Here is a 16,389-nt window from a genome sequence, read left to right on the forward strand (position 1 = left end):
CGAAAACCATTAACCAATGAGAAGCGAGATCATCGGTCAAGGTTTTCATAAAAAAACTTAATAACTTCTTAACGATGCCTCGAGGAGAATTTTTGTAAATGAAGAAGTTGTTTCAAATGACCTCAGGAACCCCTTATTTTCTGATTACGAGAAACTTTTGGGACACCCCGTACAATAGTTCATATCTCATTTATAACTTTGGTTAGCGATTCACCAAAGACGTTTCTGAAGATTTTGCCAGAGATGTTAACATCTCTACAATGAAATAATATATATCCTACGAGTCCAAACGGATCCGCGCCGAGGGAACCAAGAAAATTCGCAGTACCCAAGAATAAACGGGAGCGGTCCGTATAAAATTCCTGCGAATTTCGAAGCCGGCATCCAATTCCGAAGACGAGATGTCCCCGGGAAGTTCTTTAGCGACCACTTGTCATTTTAAAACGGAAACTTCCGTCGTTCCGCGTAATAAAAGCGGCGAAGTTAGCGACGGAATGATGACCGGCGAATGTTGCCCGACGCGTCATTTCTGGCCGACGGATCGCGGTCGCGCTGAAAATCGACGCGAGGTAATGCACGAAGTAACTGTACATGCAGTTGTCGCAGAAATGAAAACTTGGTGTTCGATGGATAGGTGTATAGGGGTCGAATTGGTCCGCGATAGACCGCGCTCGGCCATGTATCCGCTCGCCCATTCCGTTCTGTTGCGATCGAGTATCGAATTCCTCGTAACGCAGTGACGTTATGATGTTACGACCGTCATTTCGACGTCAGGGAAATGTTTCCTATCTCCTAGCGATACGTCCGCTCTCTGGAATCACCGTGTCCATTGCAGTATCGAAACAATTTCCACTGGCAACACTCTATTCCATTGATTAGCATACTGTAAACCGTGATCATCGTTCTGCTACAGAGAAAAACCACGTGTCGCGATTTCGTGGATTTTCGATCTCTGCGACGGACCGCCCCGAGTACGAAATTCGTATATTCATCGGAAGAAATGCGTACAAATAAACTTCAAATGGATTCAAATCGGCAATACAATTCGTGAGATTTGGAAAATTTTATTCGCGTGTTTCCTTTGCGATTGCTTCTTATTCTTCGATCGTATTTCTGTTGATGTTAATAGAAATATTCTTTTACACGATGAAAGATAAAATATAAATATTTAAAATTATTATCGTGCAATTCCATTTTACTAGAAATAACACAGTGCCGGGGCACGGATGTATCGATGAAAAGGAAAACAGAGAGAAGTTATCTTCGTACCGTCGATTGAAACGTTTCTATAAAACCGAGAATATGGCGACAGAAGTATAAAAATTGATTAGATTTATTAAGCGGCTCGAAAGTTGCGATCGAAATAATTGAAAATGGCAAGTGGCTGTTACTCTTACGCAGATTTCCCTGTCTCGCTAATTAATGATTTCGGAAGAACTTTGCTCATTTGTACGGCATTCAAACAAGTTACTAAACGAATTGGGCGTACAATGGCGAGGACGCACAGGAAATTTCCTCATTAACCGTGCACGACAATTACTCAAACACATTAAATACTGAGAGAGTGCAAACAGGTCGAAGCGCTGCGAAGTTCTCGAGGTAACGTCATTATTCTGCCTTTGAATTGCCACGAGCGAAGACATTTCAACGCGTCCCATGCAGCCCGGTTGCATTAAAGTGTCGGCTTTGTTCTACCGTTCGGTTCTACCGTTCGATCCTCCCCGATCGCCCAGATCATCGACTTCTGTCACGTGGCCTGTCCGACACGACATTTTCGAATTTTCCATTCGCCGAAATCAAGATCGAACGTTCTCTTGGAACATCGTTCGTCAGGTTATTCAAAATCATGCGCGAAGCATTGTTCACGAGACTGACTCGCTGTTAGATTGCAAGGGGCGAACTAAGCATCGCACGGCTACGGTGGGACATGAACACCGCAACATGCGGTCGAAAGATTGTCGGACAGAAGGATTAAATGGCGTTCGAGGTAAGCTGGTCGATCGTCGCTCAGGAAATCTCGAAGCCATAGATCCGATTCGATAGGGGTTAATCGAATTCCGCGCGCACGCCGCAGTGTTTGCGCAGCCGGGTCATCGGATATCTTCGGTTTGTCGCGGGCCACCGGTGAAATTGACCGCATAATCATCCGATATCGACGCTTTGGCGAGCGTGTAGGCCGTTCCGCGATATTTATATACAATCTGCGACACACACCCTCTCTCTCTCCCTCTCTCCCTCTCTCCCTCTTTCCTTCGCGTTCTTCTCTTCCTTGCTCTGCTCTCCCCACCCCTCTCTCTCCCTCTCTCTTCCGATCGTTCCCGCACAAAGGCAGCTCCCGATGCCCGCTTCACGCCGCGAACTCGATCTTCCCATTCGATGCCTCCCTCGGATGCAGCCGGAGGAACGAGTTTTGTTGCCGGCGACCGGCGTGGTTATACACCACCGATCGAATCGATGGGAAGCGAGATACCATGGTAATGGAATCGGGTTTTTATGAGGGCGCGACCTGGCCGGACCTACACCGTACGCGGAATGCGCGAAAGTGATCGAGGTCAGTGTTTCTTCGATTAATCGAATTACCAGGCTATGCATAGGTAGCCGGCGCGCTGTCGCTGCGGGCAATTTAGTGTATCCTTCGCGCGTGGGCGATGCTACAGAGAGTCGGAAACCATTAGGGGTTCTGAAATCATCGGTGATTTCAAAAATTATGGACGGGTGATTTTGTTTTGTATTGTACTCGATTATAATCTCTGGTTGCTGCGAGAGATTTATATGCAATTTATTCTTATTTGTAGCGAACAATTACGTCATAAACTCTTCGTTACTTATTATAATGCGATAACGTAGTCTTTTTAACCCCTTGCACTACGACTCCTTTCACGCTGCGTTGATTAGCATTTACTTGTTCTTAATACTGTCTTTAATAGGACCAGCTAATTTTTGTTTCTTTTTTTATAATATCTTTATTTACTTCCGTTTCTAAACTTTGATGACATAAGAATACAATTTGATTTCGATTTAGAAAAAATGAATAATATTCGATAATAGAGCTTGCGTCGAATCTTCATCAAGAGCCTGACTCGTTATTATAGTGCAAGGGGTTCATTCTCAAATGGTACTAACATTGTCTGTTCAAAAATGAACGAATGAGTATCATCGATGGTGCTATAGTTGTGCAACGATAAAAATATCAGTTTATACGAATATTTGTTAATAAAACTTTTTTCATTTCGTATGTTCAACTTTCTTGCCTCCCCATCCAGAATTCTGAAATACTCGAAAATGAGGGCAGTGTTATAGTTATGCTCTTCGGTGTAGTTTGTTTCTGGACCATTTGTCGAATTCTGTTCCCGAATTATTTTGTTCGCGGACGCGTTACGTTATACAATACTAGAAACGAGTTGTAGCTTTTGAACGGGCAAGGGATCATTGGGCAGGATATTATCGAAACTGGGAGCATGCGAAGCTCGCATGCCGACACCGTATCGAATACAAAATGGAAAATCCCTTATCGCGTTGCAAGCCGAGGCTTCGTTTCCTCGATATTAGCGGCTGGAAATTGGACTTACCGCGTGCTCTGCTGAAAACCGCAGTCAGCTGAGTGCTCGGTCACACCTATGCACGTGCACAGTCGAAAAACAAAGGGTGATGGCCCCGGCTGCGGTCGTTTCCTTGAGCGACCTGCTGCAATTTTTTCACCGCTTTTATCGTGTGTTTTGTTTCCCCTTTTCACCGTGAATACCGTGCACACCTGGCCTTATGCGACACAATACATTTATTCCCAGCTATGCATCATTTATTCCGACAAGAAATCTCCCACACAGTGATACTTCGTTGTCAACAAATAAATTACTAACATTCCATGTTTCTTCCAATACTCGAGTTTATCATATTACCACATTCCGATTTTGAATTCGAAGTAATTCATTATTTGTTAGATTTAATAAATTATAAATCGAATTAGCGAACGATGACTGTAGAATAATAATTATTCTTATTTTTAAGCGGAAGCTATTGTTACTGCTGAAGTCTTGTCTCAAATTTATTTTTCTTGCACCTCCGCCTCTATTCATTTTATTTTCTCGTTCGTGAAAATTGTATACCATAATACGGAATATTATTAACGACGAGTCCGCCGCGTATAATCATGGAAATGAGAAAAATACGTTAAATGCGGTGGAAAAAATAGCGGCAGAACACTCAAGGAGTGGCTGGCGTCGCGCGTCGGGGGCATCACCCTTTGTTTTTCGGAGGCGTGTGGGTGTATAGGTGTGACCCAGCGCTCAGCTGACCGAGGTTCAAACAGCTCGCGCTGGAAATTAAATGTTCTATTTTCACCTGTTATTACCTGGACAACGAAACTTCACCTCGCGAACTGGTAAACGACTCTTCAGTTCGCGTTCACTTCAACAGCATATACGTTTCCAGTAGTTTTCTAGTTTCTAGGCAGCCTGCATCTGCATACGCGTACGATCGTATGTTGCACTCGCATTTGCAACGACTGCTCAGTGAATTCCGCATAAGTAACAATTAAACTATTGATACAAAATCAAAATCTATACGAATTCTAACAAACACGAGTTTTGTAGCAATGTTCTCAAATGTTTAAATCTTTTTACTCTTTGCTACTTTCTATTTCTGTTGTAAATGCATCGAACCCAAAATTATAGTTACAGTCTTAACATCAGGGACAATACTTATGTTGCTTGATAAATATAACTATGATAAAGATATATTATTAAAAACATTTTATAGCTTCGATATCAAGAAACGAGAGTCGAACAGAGATTTACTTCTTCTTTGAACGTTTGCCAACCTATTCGGCGTTTCCTGTTTTATTTAAGATCATTGCGACGAACGTATAAAATACGCAGTTCGATTATTCGAATCTCGAATTGACCGGAAACCCCGCAGTGGAATAATGTGCTTCTCCGGACACCGAGGTGAACACCACTCAAAGCCACTCAAGTGTTCCGTTAACTGCGCTTATTTTGCTCGATTGAACCCAGCTTGCCATTAGTCGTTGTGTAACGTTATTATGTACTTGTAACGAGAGAAGCACCTGGTTTTCACCTGTCCAATGGATCGAATCCAGTCGATGTGCGATAAGTAATACACTATCCTATGGTATCCAGCAAGAAATCCAGTTTAACATGAAACGTTCTCTTATCTCGTATTTTTCTTTAAGTCCTACATCTTTTTTTACCGACAACGATGTATTATTTAAAATAACACTGATATTTCGAATGGATAATGTTCATGAAACACCGTGCAATTGCATTACTTTGTATGAAGTAGTTTATATAGATATTTAATATCATACATTATATAAGATTTAGATTCATTGCTGTAACGGATTACACATTAAATAAATTCGATTGTTAATATTGTTATTTTAATTATCCTCGACATTAATAACATGCCTAAAATTAATTAAATTTCTTATTGAAATCCAACAAATAGAATACAAGAATTTCATGAAGAAATCCTACGAAAAACTAGTTGAATTTGTTTTTGCAAACGACTAAATTTGCCAAGCTAATAACAAATAATTTAAGATGTTTCCTCATTAAAACGAATATTATTGAGATTACTACTGCGATTCGTTGTTGAACTAAATTTAGTGCACGGAGATGGTCCGGTCTATCGGAAAACTATATTAAACCGCGGTTGAACAGGTTCGGGGTCGCCATAGAATGAGAGAACTGTGATGAAAGATTTTTAGTCGAAATTGACCGCTTACCCCTGAGTGGAGTACGAGTTTGGTATCTCGTCCAGCTTGTCCCTGCTGACGTCGTCGACCATGGCGATTTGCAGTTCATACCCGAAGCTTGTTAGATCTTCCCTGAAAGCCTCGCTGCCGGGCGTAAGAGCGCTGCTCGTCAATGGCAGGGGTGTCGCGTTGCTACCTTCACCCTCCCCGCCGTCCTCGCCCTCCTCGCCGCCCACGAGGACCACGTCCTCTTCGTTGTAGATCTTGAAGTAGGCGATGGTGAGGTATATCACCGAGATTATGAAAGACGGTATCGGAATCGCCATCGCGTACACCAGATTCATGTACACCTGGGGGGAACATGTCGCACGTATTCTTCCTGGGAAACTGACCTCCCACCTTTCAACACCAATAGGTCCGCCCTTCTTTCTTTTTTCTTTTTTTCTTCTTTTCTTTTCTTTTTTTTTTGTCTGGAGGCAGGGACCATTAGGGAACGGGTACACGAAAGAACGAGGGGTTTTTTTTAATCGATTTACTGGTAAGAGTCGAGTCGCGGTTCCGTATCAATGAAAGGTAATATGCAATTCTAAAAATACTGCTGCGTTTTTCCAATTCGATGAGAAATTTATTCATTTATGTATTATTCACCAGTCGGAAGTAGGAGTGAACCTCTTTTCGTGCATCTTCTGCCGAAGTCAACAAGTGCTTTCGACGTACGGAGGTATCGTTCGAAAATCTATAGAAATGACGTTTAATATTTTCTATCGTTTCTGTACAGTGTATGCAATTGTTTTGTTCGATAGAAAACATTCAATTTGCAGAGAAAGAATGGCATATTTTAATTCACCGTGGAATTTTTTGTAAGCGTGATTTAATATTCTTTAAACTTCATTTACTACAGTAGAACTTGATGTTGTACGTTCATCTATTTCTCCAGCAAAATTCTTACACTGACTTGCTTTCAATATTCTATATATATATAACGTTAAACGATAGAGGTATAAATCTAGCAATGAAAATGTTAAAAACATTTATTTTTATAACTTTTGATCTTAACTTTATATATCGTTCGAATACTTATGCGGCGTGAAGATTCGATGCTTTTTATATTTTGTTTCAACGGTGTAAGTAACGTTTTATACTAAATTAAAAGTTTGTGGTATTTTGACATTTATATACTCTAATATATCGTAAAGGATTTCTTCTTTTTAACATATATTTATTTTAATATGTGGCGTAGAAGGGAAAGTTATATTTATCCCGAATATTTCTGGTATACACTTGTGCGTTTCCTTCTTTCAAAAAGGTCTTTCAATAAAAGTCTTTTTGTTGAAAATCCTCCTCCAATTTAAGTTAAACTTTGTATCCTTTGTTACGATCTATCATCGATTATCTATCAAGTTTCCTAATAGAAAACCTGCAAATTTTAATCTAACTTTCTCTTACGTATATATTCTTCCTAAATGTTTTGCGGTAAGGGTTTCCACCAGTTTCCGTTTGTTAGCCACGCGCGAGCTAATTTGTGGAAAATTTCGTGAATCCGTCTAGTTACCGAACTTTCCTCGTAGATCCGGCTTGCCGCGTGAAAACCCGAGTTTCCCAATAACATCATTTTGTTCGCGATATTCGGCCTGTCAAAGCGCAGCTCTAGGGCGCTGTTAATTTCGAAAATTGACACACGTAGCGTATAGAGTGGCAAGCATTTCCGACGACTCCCCGATGTTATCGCAGTTTCTATAATAACTAGCCCCAGCCACCGGGCTTGGATACAACTCCGCGGGTGGAAAACGCTGAGGTGCGAGGAGCATTCTTTTCTTCCGGGCAATGGCGCGAGCTTCATTGGGCTCGATGGTTTCCGTTCTCGTCGTCGGGCCGCTATACAATCCGCTTGAAATGCATTGTGCGTCAGCCGCGGCGACGCGCGGCTACGTTTCCGTAAACGTAACGGAATTTCAGCCGCGACTTGTGCTTGCGCCGCCGGAAAATTGTTTTCCAACTTCAGATGCCACCGTTTCGATTTTCCTGTTCGCGTCTGCTCTCTCTCTCTCTCTCTCTCTCTCTCTCTCTCTCTCTCTCTTTCTCTCGCTCTTGTCGAGCCTCTAGTTTTCAATGTCGGCGGCCACACCGAATCGCAATTTACACGGCTTAATTTCACCGCGTCAGATTCCATCTAGATCGTAGGTACACGATTCCTATTAAGACGTTACACGAAATTTGGTTGCTCGCTTTTCGACAATCTCATTTTGCGCCGAGAACAAATCGGTTCCCGATTTAACCACCTGCACTACCGCTCCTTTCATGCTGTGACGATTGCCACTTGTTCGTACTTAATAATTTTCCTAATAGGACCAGACAATTTTTGTTTCCTGTATTGTCTTCATTTACCTTCATTTCTATACTTTGATAACAGAAGAATTGATTTTTACTTCGATGTAGCAGAAATTAATAATATTCATATTTTGTCGAGCTTGCATAAAATCTTCACCACGAGTCTGACTCGTTATTGTAGGGCAAGGGGTTAAAACAAGGTACTGGACCAATGAAATGGGAATACTGTACTGCATTGAATACTACTGAACCGACGATCATTTCTAGGAATCCACGATTTACAGTTCAGAATTTCTTAGCAATTTATTCGTATCCGATCTTATCTTAGTTCTCATCTTATCTCAAATATTGTTCACTTTCGTACTCTTCGACCGAATGTAAGCTCGAGGCTGTCAAGTTCGAAGTTCAAGTTAACCTCTCGTTAATACTTTGACGAGTTTGACACGTGATGGAGATTTCTAGTAAACCTGTTAAGTATAAACAGCTATGCTGTTGTATTAACTCTGGATAAATGTTTGACTTCTTGTTATCGGTATTTAAACATTTAAGTAAATGCAGATACGCGGTAAACACAAATTATCTTTCTCCTTTTTAGAAATGATTGGAATCGAAAAGCTTCTAAGAAAAGAGTAGCTGCGAAGAAAATGCGAAGTGGTCGAAACGCTTCCCATGCATTCGCGGTCGTTCTTTCCCGCTGCTTGCGATCCCTCAGCAATGAGACGGGACCAGACCGGCAAATCCATACGTCCCAAATGGAGGAGATACGGGATCCCCGCGTATAATGAGCACTGTTACGTACTTAACCATTTACTGGCGAGGAAACACGGTTTTGGTTGCATAATGCACTATGACCTCAATAGGTACCTGCAGTATCGATTCACGTGCCGACGTTTCTGCCGACAATAAACTCGTACAGAAGACACACACGTAAAAGACCACTTTCGCGTGACTCGTGTACGTACGATCTATGGGCGTAAATCGGCGATGTCTAGAACACGGTAACCCGGTTACGCTCGAAAGCAAAGGACACGTCAGCTGCGGAGAGATTCGATTCTTATCCTTCTCGATCGCCGTAAAACCGATTCCCACACGTTTGCTTTTCCCCCGCGTAATCTTCCTGCCGTTGCGACGGCATTTCGTCCGCCGCGCCGATTTCTTGCATTCACGGTAAGTGTTCCGCGCTTTTTACCATCGCTGGAACGCCGTGCCGCGGCACGACGCGACGCGGCGCATGCAGATGTCTGAATTCGGAATTCCACGGCAGTCTCCTTCGGGGCCATTACGTTGCCCCGAAAGCTCCCAGCAATATCTCAGGACAGGTTTTATACTTTCCCGGAATTATCCTTCGCAGATATTTTAAACAGTTTTCATTTCTCCTGCCAACTTCCGGGCAATACGAAGTTTCAACATCGTCGCCGAATATTGCTCACAAAAATCCATCGTTTCTACGATGTATTGTCATTTCTTCGAGCCCTCTATTTTAGCGGAAGCTCGTTAAGTAAAGATAAGCGTGAATTTTGTTGCCATAACCTTAAAGACGATTCCTTCTTTAATTTCCTCGATTAATATCGGTAAGATGCATCCACGAATTTTTCCTACCGTTGATATTCTTAGTAGACATAAGTTTTAGCTATTGTACGGTGAAATATTAATACTTAGAAAGTTTGTCGTCGATGCACTTTGTCGCCTCGCTACTTCCCACTGGCAGTTGCTGCGATTCAGCCAAGAGACGAGCGAATCGTTGTACCAGTAGACCGACTCAAGGGAGGGATCAGGCTGATGGATTTCCGGCTCGGGGTAGTATTACGGGGCAAGTGTGAAACGCAAAGTAAAGCGAATTAAATGAGACACGTGGGCGCGTTGCGTGGCCCGTGTCGCGTGGGCGGGCGCGCGAGCATCCGGTCCGCGCACACGCTCACGCACGGAACGTGGGACAGGTAGATAGAAACAAAGATGACGTGTAAAATCGCCGAGACCTGCCACATGTCGAGGTCGCTGATGACTATCCCGGGGTCCACTTTCGAGTAGTAACAGCTAAAGTTCTGCCCTATGATGGAGTACTGCCGGTAGAAAATACTGCAATTCAGCATTGGAGGGTATCCACAGCCTTTTACGTTGGGGAACAGCTTGGCCCCGGTGAAATACCACTCGGAGTCGTTGCCCATGAGACCTGCGAACTTCGCCTCGTTATCGTCCGGACCGTGTCCGCGAACAGATTTCCATATAAGAGAAAGTGGACGTTGTCGGAGTGTCTCGCGCGTGCTAGGAACAAGGAACGGGGACAGATAGGGAGAAGGCTTCGGAGGGGGGTAGAGAAACAGAGACAGACCCGGCATCTTGCTTTTCACTGGGTTATTAAGGTTCCGTAATCTAAACACCGAGGAATTTTCCTATTATATTTCGTTAGCGGAAACGTGTCGAGTGGTCTCGAGCGCTGCAATCATGATGGCCGCTGGAACACCGTTCGCCACTCTACCTTTCGCGAAATTCCAGTTTAGAGAACCTTACACTTTCATGATCGCGAACTGGAGCAAACAGAAACTGCTTTGTCCAGTCTCCGAATTCCGTCCGAACGGAATTTACGAAAATTATGGATCGAATGCCGCCAGAATTTGTCGCCGAATTAAATGTATCTTCGTTAGCGAAAACCAGCGATCAACGTTGTTTCATACTGCCGATAGTAATCCGTGAGATCGGTCGACGGTTGACGACCCGGTTGATCTTTTAACGCGGATTGTTCTCAGGTTTGTTCGAAACTACGCCGACCGTATTGACGTTTCTTCTTTTTGTCCCGTTGTTTGTGTTTTCTCAATGAAAATTTTCTCTCAAAAAGAAATGGAGTAGCACGCGACGCAGTTGAGGTTCTCAAACAGAAATGACTTAAGGCTATAGCCAAGGTAAAGAGGAACATAGGTCAACCGAAGTGTTCACAACTCTCCGTGTAAAACATACTGCAAGAAGCCAGCCCGTTCATGAGCTAACCAAATATTTTTTCTTGTTAGGTCTCTGAATTAGAGCGAAGTTTATCTTTACTGGACGAGGATTGATCTTGAGACCTTTCGTGACAGCCGTGATCTTAAAGCTGTTTTAAGATCGATTCTCGTCAAGCATCAGTCTATTGTGCATAAATCTGAGCTGTCCAAATCAACACTTCGATGGCGACGGTTGATTTTAATCCAAACTTGTTCTCATTTAAATCACAATTTTTTGACTGTCAATTTTGCTATTTCAAGTTCATTAAAAAATCAAGGTCATCGTCAAGTTTTCGAACAAATAACCTGTTCCTCATTTTACAATGATACAAGGTTTCCCAAAGATATCTGACAATCTGGAAGCAGGGAATGCCTGAGATCATTCCAAGCAACCTTTTTTATTTACAAAAATTCTCTGCGAGGTATCGTTATGGAATTATTAACAAAAAACATTGACTAATGAGAGGCGAGTAAATATTCAAAAATACGTGAAATCAATTTGGAAATCAAATATGTAAATCAATGACTGTCATGGAGTTGTGAAAAGCATCCGCCTTCCAAGGTTTAACCCTTAGCGGACGACGACTTTTTCGACCAAGTGAAATAGCAGGACGAGGTGATATTCTCAGATGTGTCGAGTGTCTTGTATAAAAATTATTTTAATTTGTATATAATACAAATATAATTTATATACGATTATACGCAATTATGTAAAATTATATAATTTATATACGATTATACGCAATTATGTAAAATTATATAATTTATATACGATTATATGCAATTATATACAATTATATAATTTATATACGATTATACGCAATTGTATAATTGATATACAAATTATGTTAACACAAACACCGACCGTCGCCTCTCACTCGTCCTGCCAAACGAAACGCCGCGAGTCGCGGCGCTTTGCGTCCGCAAAGGGTTAAGCGTCGCGAACGTTAAGGTCGAACATCTCGGCTAAATAGGTTCGAGCAGTTTTGTTAATTATGCGACGACAGACACAGACACATCCGGACGTCGTCTTATACCTGTAGGGAAGGGTTTCGGCAGTCCGGTTTCATCGTCCTCGGGGAAGTCGTCCTCCTCCACGTAATCGTACTCCCTGAGGGAGCGCTCGTAACGCGGTTTTCCCATCTTCGTGCTGTCTTCGTCATCCTCGACACCTCCTACCGCTCCACCTCCCTCAACCTGTCCGTCGCTATCCTCAGACACGTTAGTCGGTAGCTTGTAGTTGACGCGTATTTGCGTGCAATCGTACAGCTCCTTGGTGCAACCCTCTCTACAGGACGTCCATGAGCAGTTGCTCGTACCTGGACTCAACGGATCGTTCATGGACGCGATGCTTGAAAAGAGATTCGTTAACGACGAGATTTACGGGGAGACAAAGACCAACTTGTTGACTATCCGGTCGACTATCACGAACAGAGTTTCTGGTGCACGTCGAAAAATTCGTGTCCCCGCGGTGAAGCTCTTGATTCCTGGCGTTTTCTCTGCTCGAGCGACTTGTTGCAAGGGAACAGTCTCGATCGTTACACGTAATCGAAATTTAACATCAATCATAATATTCAAAGCAATGCTGTCTTTAAATTAATACTTCGATTGTAGAAAATTTAACAGAATTTTCTACATATTCCTAAATCAGAATACGAGCTTCTATAGAAATGATTTTATTTACGATCTAGAATAAAAAATGGAGGCGTAAATAAGTGCTTTTAATGGCATTCGATTCCGATGAATATTTAAATATTTATTTAAATTATTCAATTATTAATTCAAATATTTATTAGTGACATATGTTCTTCTGAATGTTCGATGAAGTATCATCAGCGCGGTTCGCGTCACGACATTGCCGTGTTATACGTATGAACCATGTTTAGACTAGTCATTCGCCGCGCGCATTATCTTGGTAGCGAAGTGCTATCTAAGCAGCCAAGTACCCATTCGTGAAAACCGGGCACATCAAGAGCTCCACTACAGATCGAAGGAGTACTCGTACTTTGAATCTTTGATCGCTTCGAATATGCCGCGCGAAGAAGACACGAATCCGCTTAGATGTGGAATTTAAGAAGCTCGTGCGCGAACATCGTCGTACAAGTGTCAAGTGTTTAACTTCGAGACATCGAGAACTTGAAGCGTTCGGAGTTATTAACACAGAGTATTGTTTCGTGGATCGAAAGCGGCTTAGTATTGCGCCAACGATCGTGCAGTCACAGTGACGAAGGTTTTCGTGAACATCAAAGACAGTACTAACAAGTATTGCAAGTTCGTGACTTACAGTAGTTGTAAAGTTTACGGCTATACAGTTTACGCAAAAACGAATGTTATTCAATGATCAACAAGATAATATTGCGGGATATTTTGCTAAGCCGTTGGTGATAATTAATGGGAATAAACCTTGATTAGGGATAAATTGACTGCAAATTATTGGCGCAATGGGTAAATTATATATTGCTTTACTATTAATTTGAATATAGCAAGAATTTACGATTCCAGATAAAAATTGTTCAAGGTAAACCGATTACACCGAGTTTCTGCACGATGTTCGACTTATACCGACTATATTCACTAGAGAGAAGTACTGACGATGAGAGCAAAGAACCTGGCAGAATATTTCACATCTTTGAAACGTGTTATTCTTTTCGTAATTATTCGCGTATAACTATTGACGATGGTAAAGTATACTGTACAATTTTGACTATTGTTGGATAAATTTCCAATAGTTAACCCGGTTTTCTAGAATATACAAAATGTTCCATTTCGAATGAACCGCGCGATAATCTCATAAATTATTCGTCGTAAAATAAAATGTTTCAAGAAGAACTTTGTTTAAGATAATAACTCTTATCAAGGACAGACTTCGTTACCTTAATAACGAAGTTAAAATCGATTTCTTGTTATTCATTAGTCTATTAAACACGACAACGCAATAAATATTAATTTCTTTTCTTTCCCAGAAAATGATTAACGACAAACAAGCTCTAGATACAAAAAAGAATTTAAAACAAAAAAATAAAAAAAAGTAACAAATTCATCAAAGAACAAATCGGGAAACAATTGCGTGCTCGCTTCGAATGGAACGCAATGTAACTCTATTGCGGTCGGTTTCGTCCGCAGCGTCGCGAAACATTTCGTTAAAAAATGATTTTTTCGACGTGCATCATTTATCAGAGACGAGAATACAGAAAGTTAACCGAAAGGAATGTACCTATATACAGAGGAAGAGCCACGACCCCGGGAATTGAACGCGTAAATCGCTTAGAAGAGTCGCGAAAGACGGGGGAGAGGCGAAGTTGACGAGGGAAGAAAAATGCACGGTGACTTCCTCGAGATTCACGGAAAACAAGAAAACTGTTGCGAAGTTCTCGCCGACGACGACGACGCCGACTACTAAGACGACGACGCGACGGTCCCCGAGGCAGGCGAACGAAAATCCTTGCCCTGACCTGCTCTCTCTCTCCCCCCCCCCCCTCCCCCGCGCGTGAAACTTTCGCGGAGGGGAAGCTCCCGGTAGCAACGTAGCTGGCGCGGCGAGTCGCAGTTATTGGACCACGTCCAATTTCTCCGACCTCCATCTTTAACATGCAAATTCTTCGGATTTTTCGATTAACCGCGCTTACTTCGGATGACAATTTTGACAATACCGAACAAGAAAGTTTCGCTATAAGACGCAAATAATTACGCAACTGACTAGAAACAGGATCATGGACCGATTTAATTTGGCAGATTTATTCGACGATTTAGATGAATTATCGCCGCGTTCGTCGTAATCGATAATTGTGAAAATTGTTATTAACTAATTCCCGTTAGTGTTTATTCGTTTCTGATATTTTATTTTCAAAATTTATATCAAATTCTCGGCTTCGCACGCGCGATCGTAGTAGAGGAAAATTGTCGTGGGCGAAGGATATTTTCAAGCAGTACAGTCTCGTGCATTTTTCTTGCTTCGAACATTGCCCTAAAAATCGTAATTTGACAGAATTCCATTCAGAGAACAACGGCTACAGAGGAGGAGATTAAACCTTCGAAGCAATGTGATTTGTTTAACCCTAATGTAGAAATAATTTAACAAGTGCAGCCATTCGTAATCGTAAAAACGTACAATCTTGATTAACATCGCGTTTCTCTAAATTAAACTCAGCGAAACAAATAATTGCGTTCAAAGGTTTAATGCAATCTCATAGATACGAGAAATTCGAAATTAGGAAGACAGGATTGTTTACACGACCACGAGAGACGGTAGTAGAATCTTGAAAGAACTAACGACAGAAATAACAGACGTCAATTAGAAGAACGGTGCGCAGGCTATTGTGGAAAGAGGGACGAAAACAACAATTAATGGAATAGAAATACCAACACGAACCGATGCGGAATAATGTTAGAACACAGCAGCATTCATACACATTCAGGGTTAGTTGCCAACGTAATTGCGTTAACGCCATGGGTAATCCAAGTTAAATGTCACGATCTCGTGTCGTCGTAATAACCATTCATAGGTGAGCAGAATTACCATTAACTTGGTATTCGTGTATTACGTTATCATCTGAAATCAACGATTTTAATTACGAGTATTTCATTTCACATTTCACAGAAATACGAGAATTCTTTCCATTAAGAAAGAGCGTAAGAATAATCCATCTAAAATTCACTTAAATTACATCGAAACGTTCGATTGTATTTTAACGAAGGCCCTCAGGGTGCTGAATATTATTGATAGATATATAGACCACAATAACTGGTTTATAACAATTTAATATTAGGTTAATAACATAATTCGTTCAATGCAATTTTCTGCTTTTATTTATGTACAACGATTATAAAGAGTTTAATAATATTTCCGACAGCATGAGACGGATCGCGTTATTTTCTCCGTTACTCTGACTTTCTCGCAATACTCAACAATGATTTCGGTTCGATTATATGTCGGCAAGCATCCGAATTTCTCCGAACGGATTATCAAGAATCAGCGCGAGCACTCGAATCGTTGAATACCTGTTCCTGTTCTCTGCTAGCGTTCGCGTTCGTCGGAGAACCTTAATTATGAGCACGAGGGGTGACGAAAGAGCAGAGAGGAGTGTCATCGGGATAGGAATACGTTCGGTTTCCTCTAGACTCTAGACTCTAGACCAGCTCGAATCCCGCGAGTACAAAGACACCAGTTGCGTCGATCTTAGCACGTCTCCGTCTAGTGCCTCTTTAGTGGCTCTATTACATCGATATATCGATATATCGATAACGTTCTGGTTCACCGAGGTTCCGAGCGACGAGACCAATTTACGGCATCGTTTCTTATCGCGATGATTCTCATCGATCCCTCGCAAACGGCTCGCATAATTTTCACGCGGCTCGCCTAGGCGTCGAGCGCACAGA

At 41.9% G+C, this 16,389-nt stretch overlaps 1 protein-coding gene across 2 annotated transcripts in view; it reads right to left on the reverse strand.

Moving 5' to 3' along the window:
* The window catches only part of LOC144475708 (protein tipE-like), a 36,140-nt gene that overhangs the window by 7,730 nt on the left and 12,021 nt on the right, over positions 1–16,389 (reverse strand). Inside the window, exons 3-5 of one of the 2 annotated variants that reach the window (XM_078191881.1) lie at positions 12,051–12,332; positions 10,018–10,211; positions 5,744–6,063 (exon numbers count right to left, since the gene is read on the reverse strand). In XM_078191881.1, coding sequence (XP_078048007.1) covers positions 5,744–6,063; positions 10,018–10,211; positions 12,051–12,332 — 796 coding nt within the window. Of the gene's footprint in view, positions 1–5,743; positions 6,064–10,017; positions 10,212–12,050; positions 12,365–16,389 lie in introns of both variants that reach the window. The other variant, XM_078191882.1, reaches the window with a different exon arrangement.

Source organism: Augochlora pura, chromosome 10, assembly GCF_028453695.1.
Source record: "Augochlora pura isolate Apur16 chromosome 10, APUR_v2.2.1, whole genome shotgun sequence".
NCBI classification, from domain to species: Eukaryota; Metazoa; Arthropoda; class Insecta; order Hymenoptera; family Halictidae; genus Augochlora; species Augochlora pura.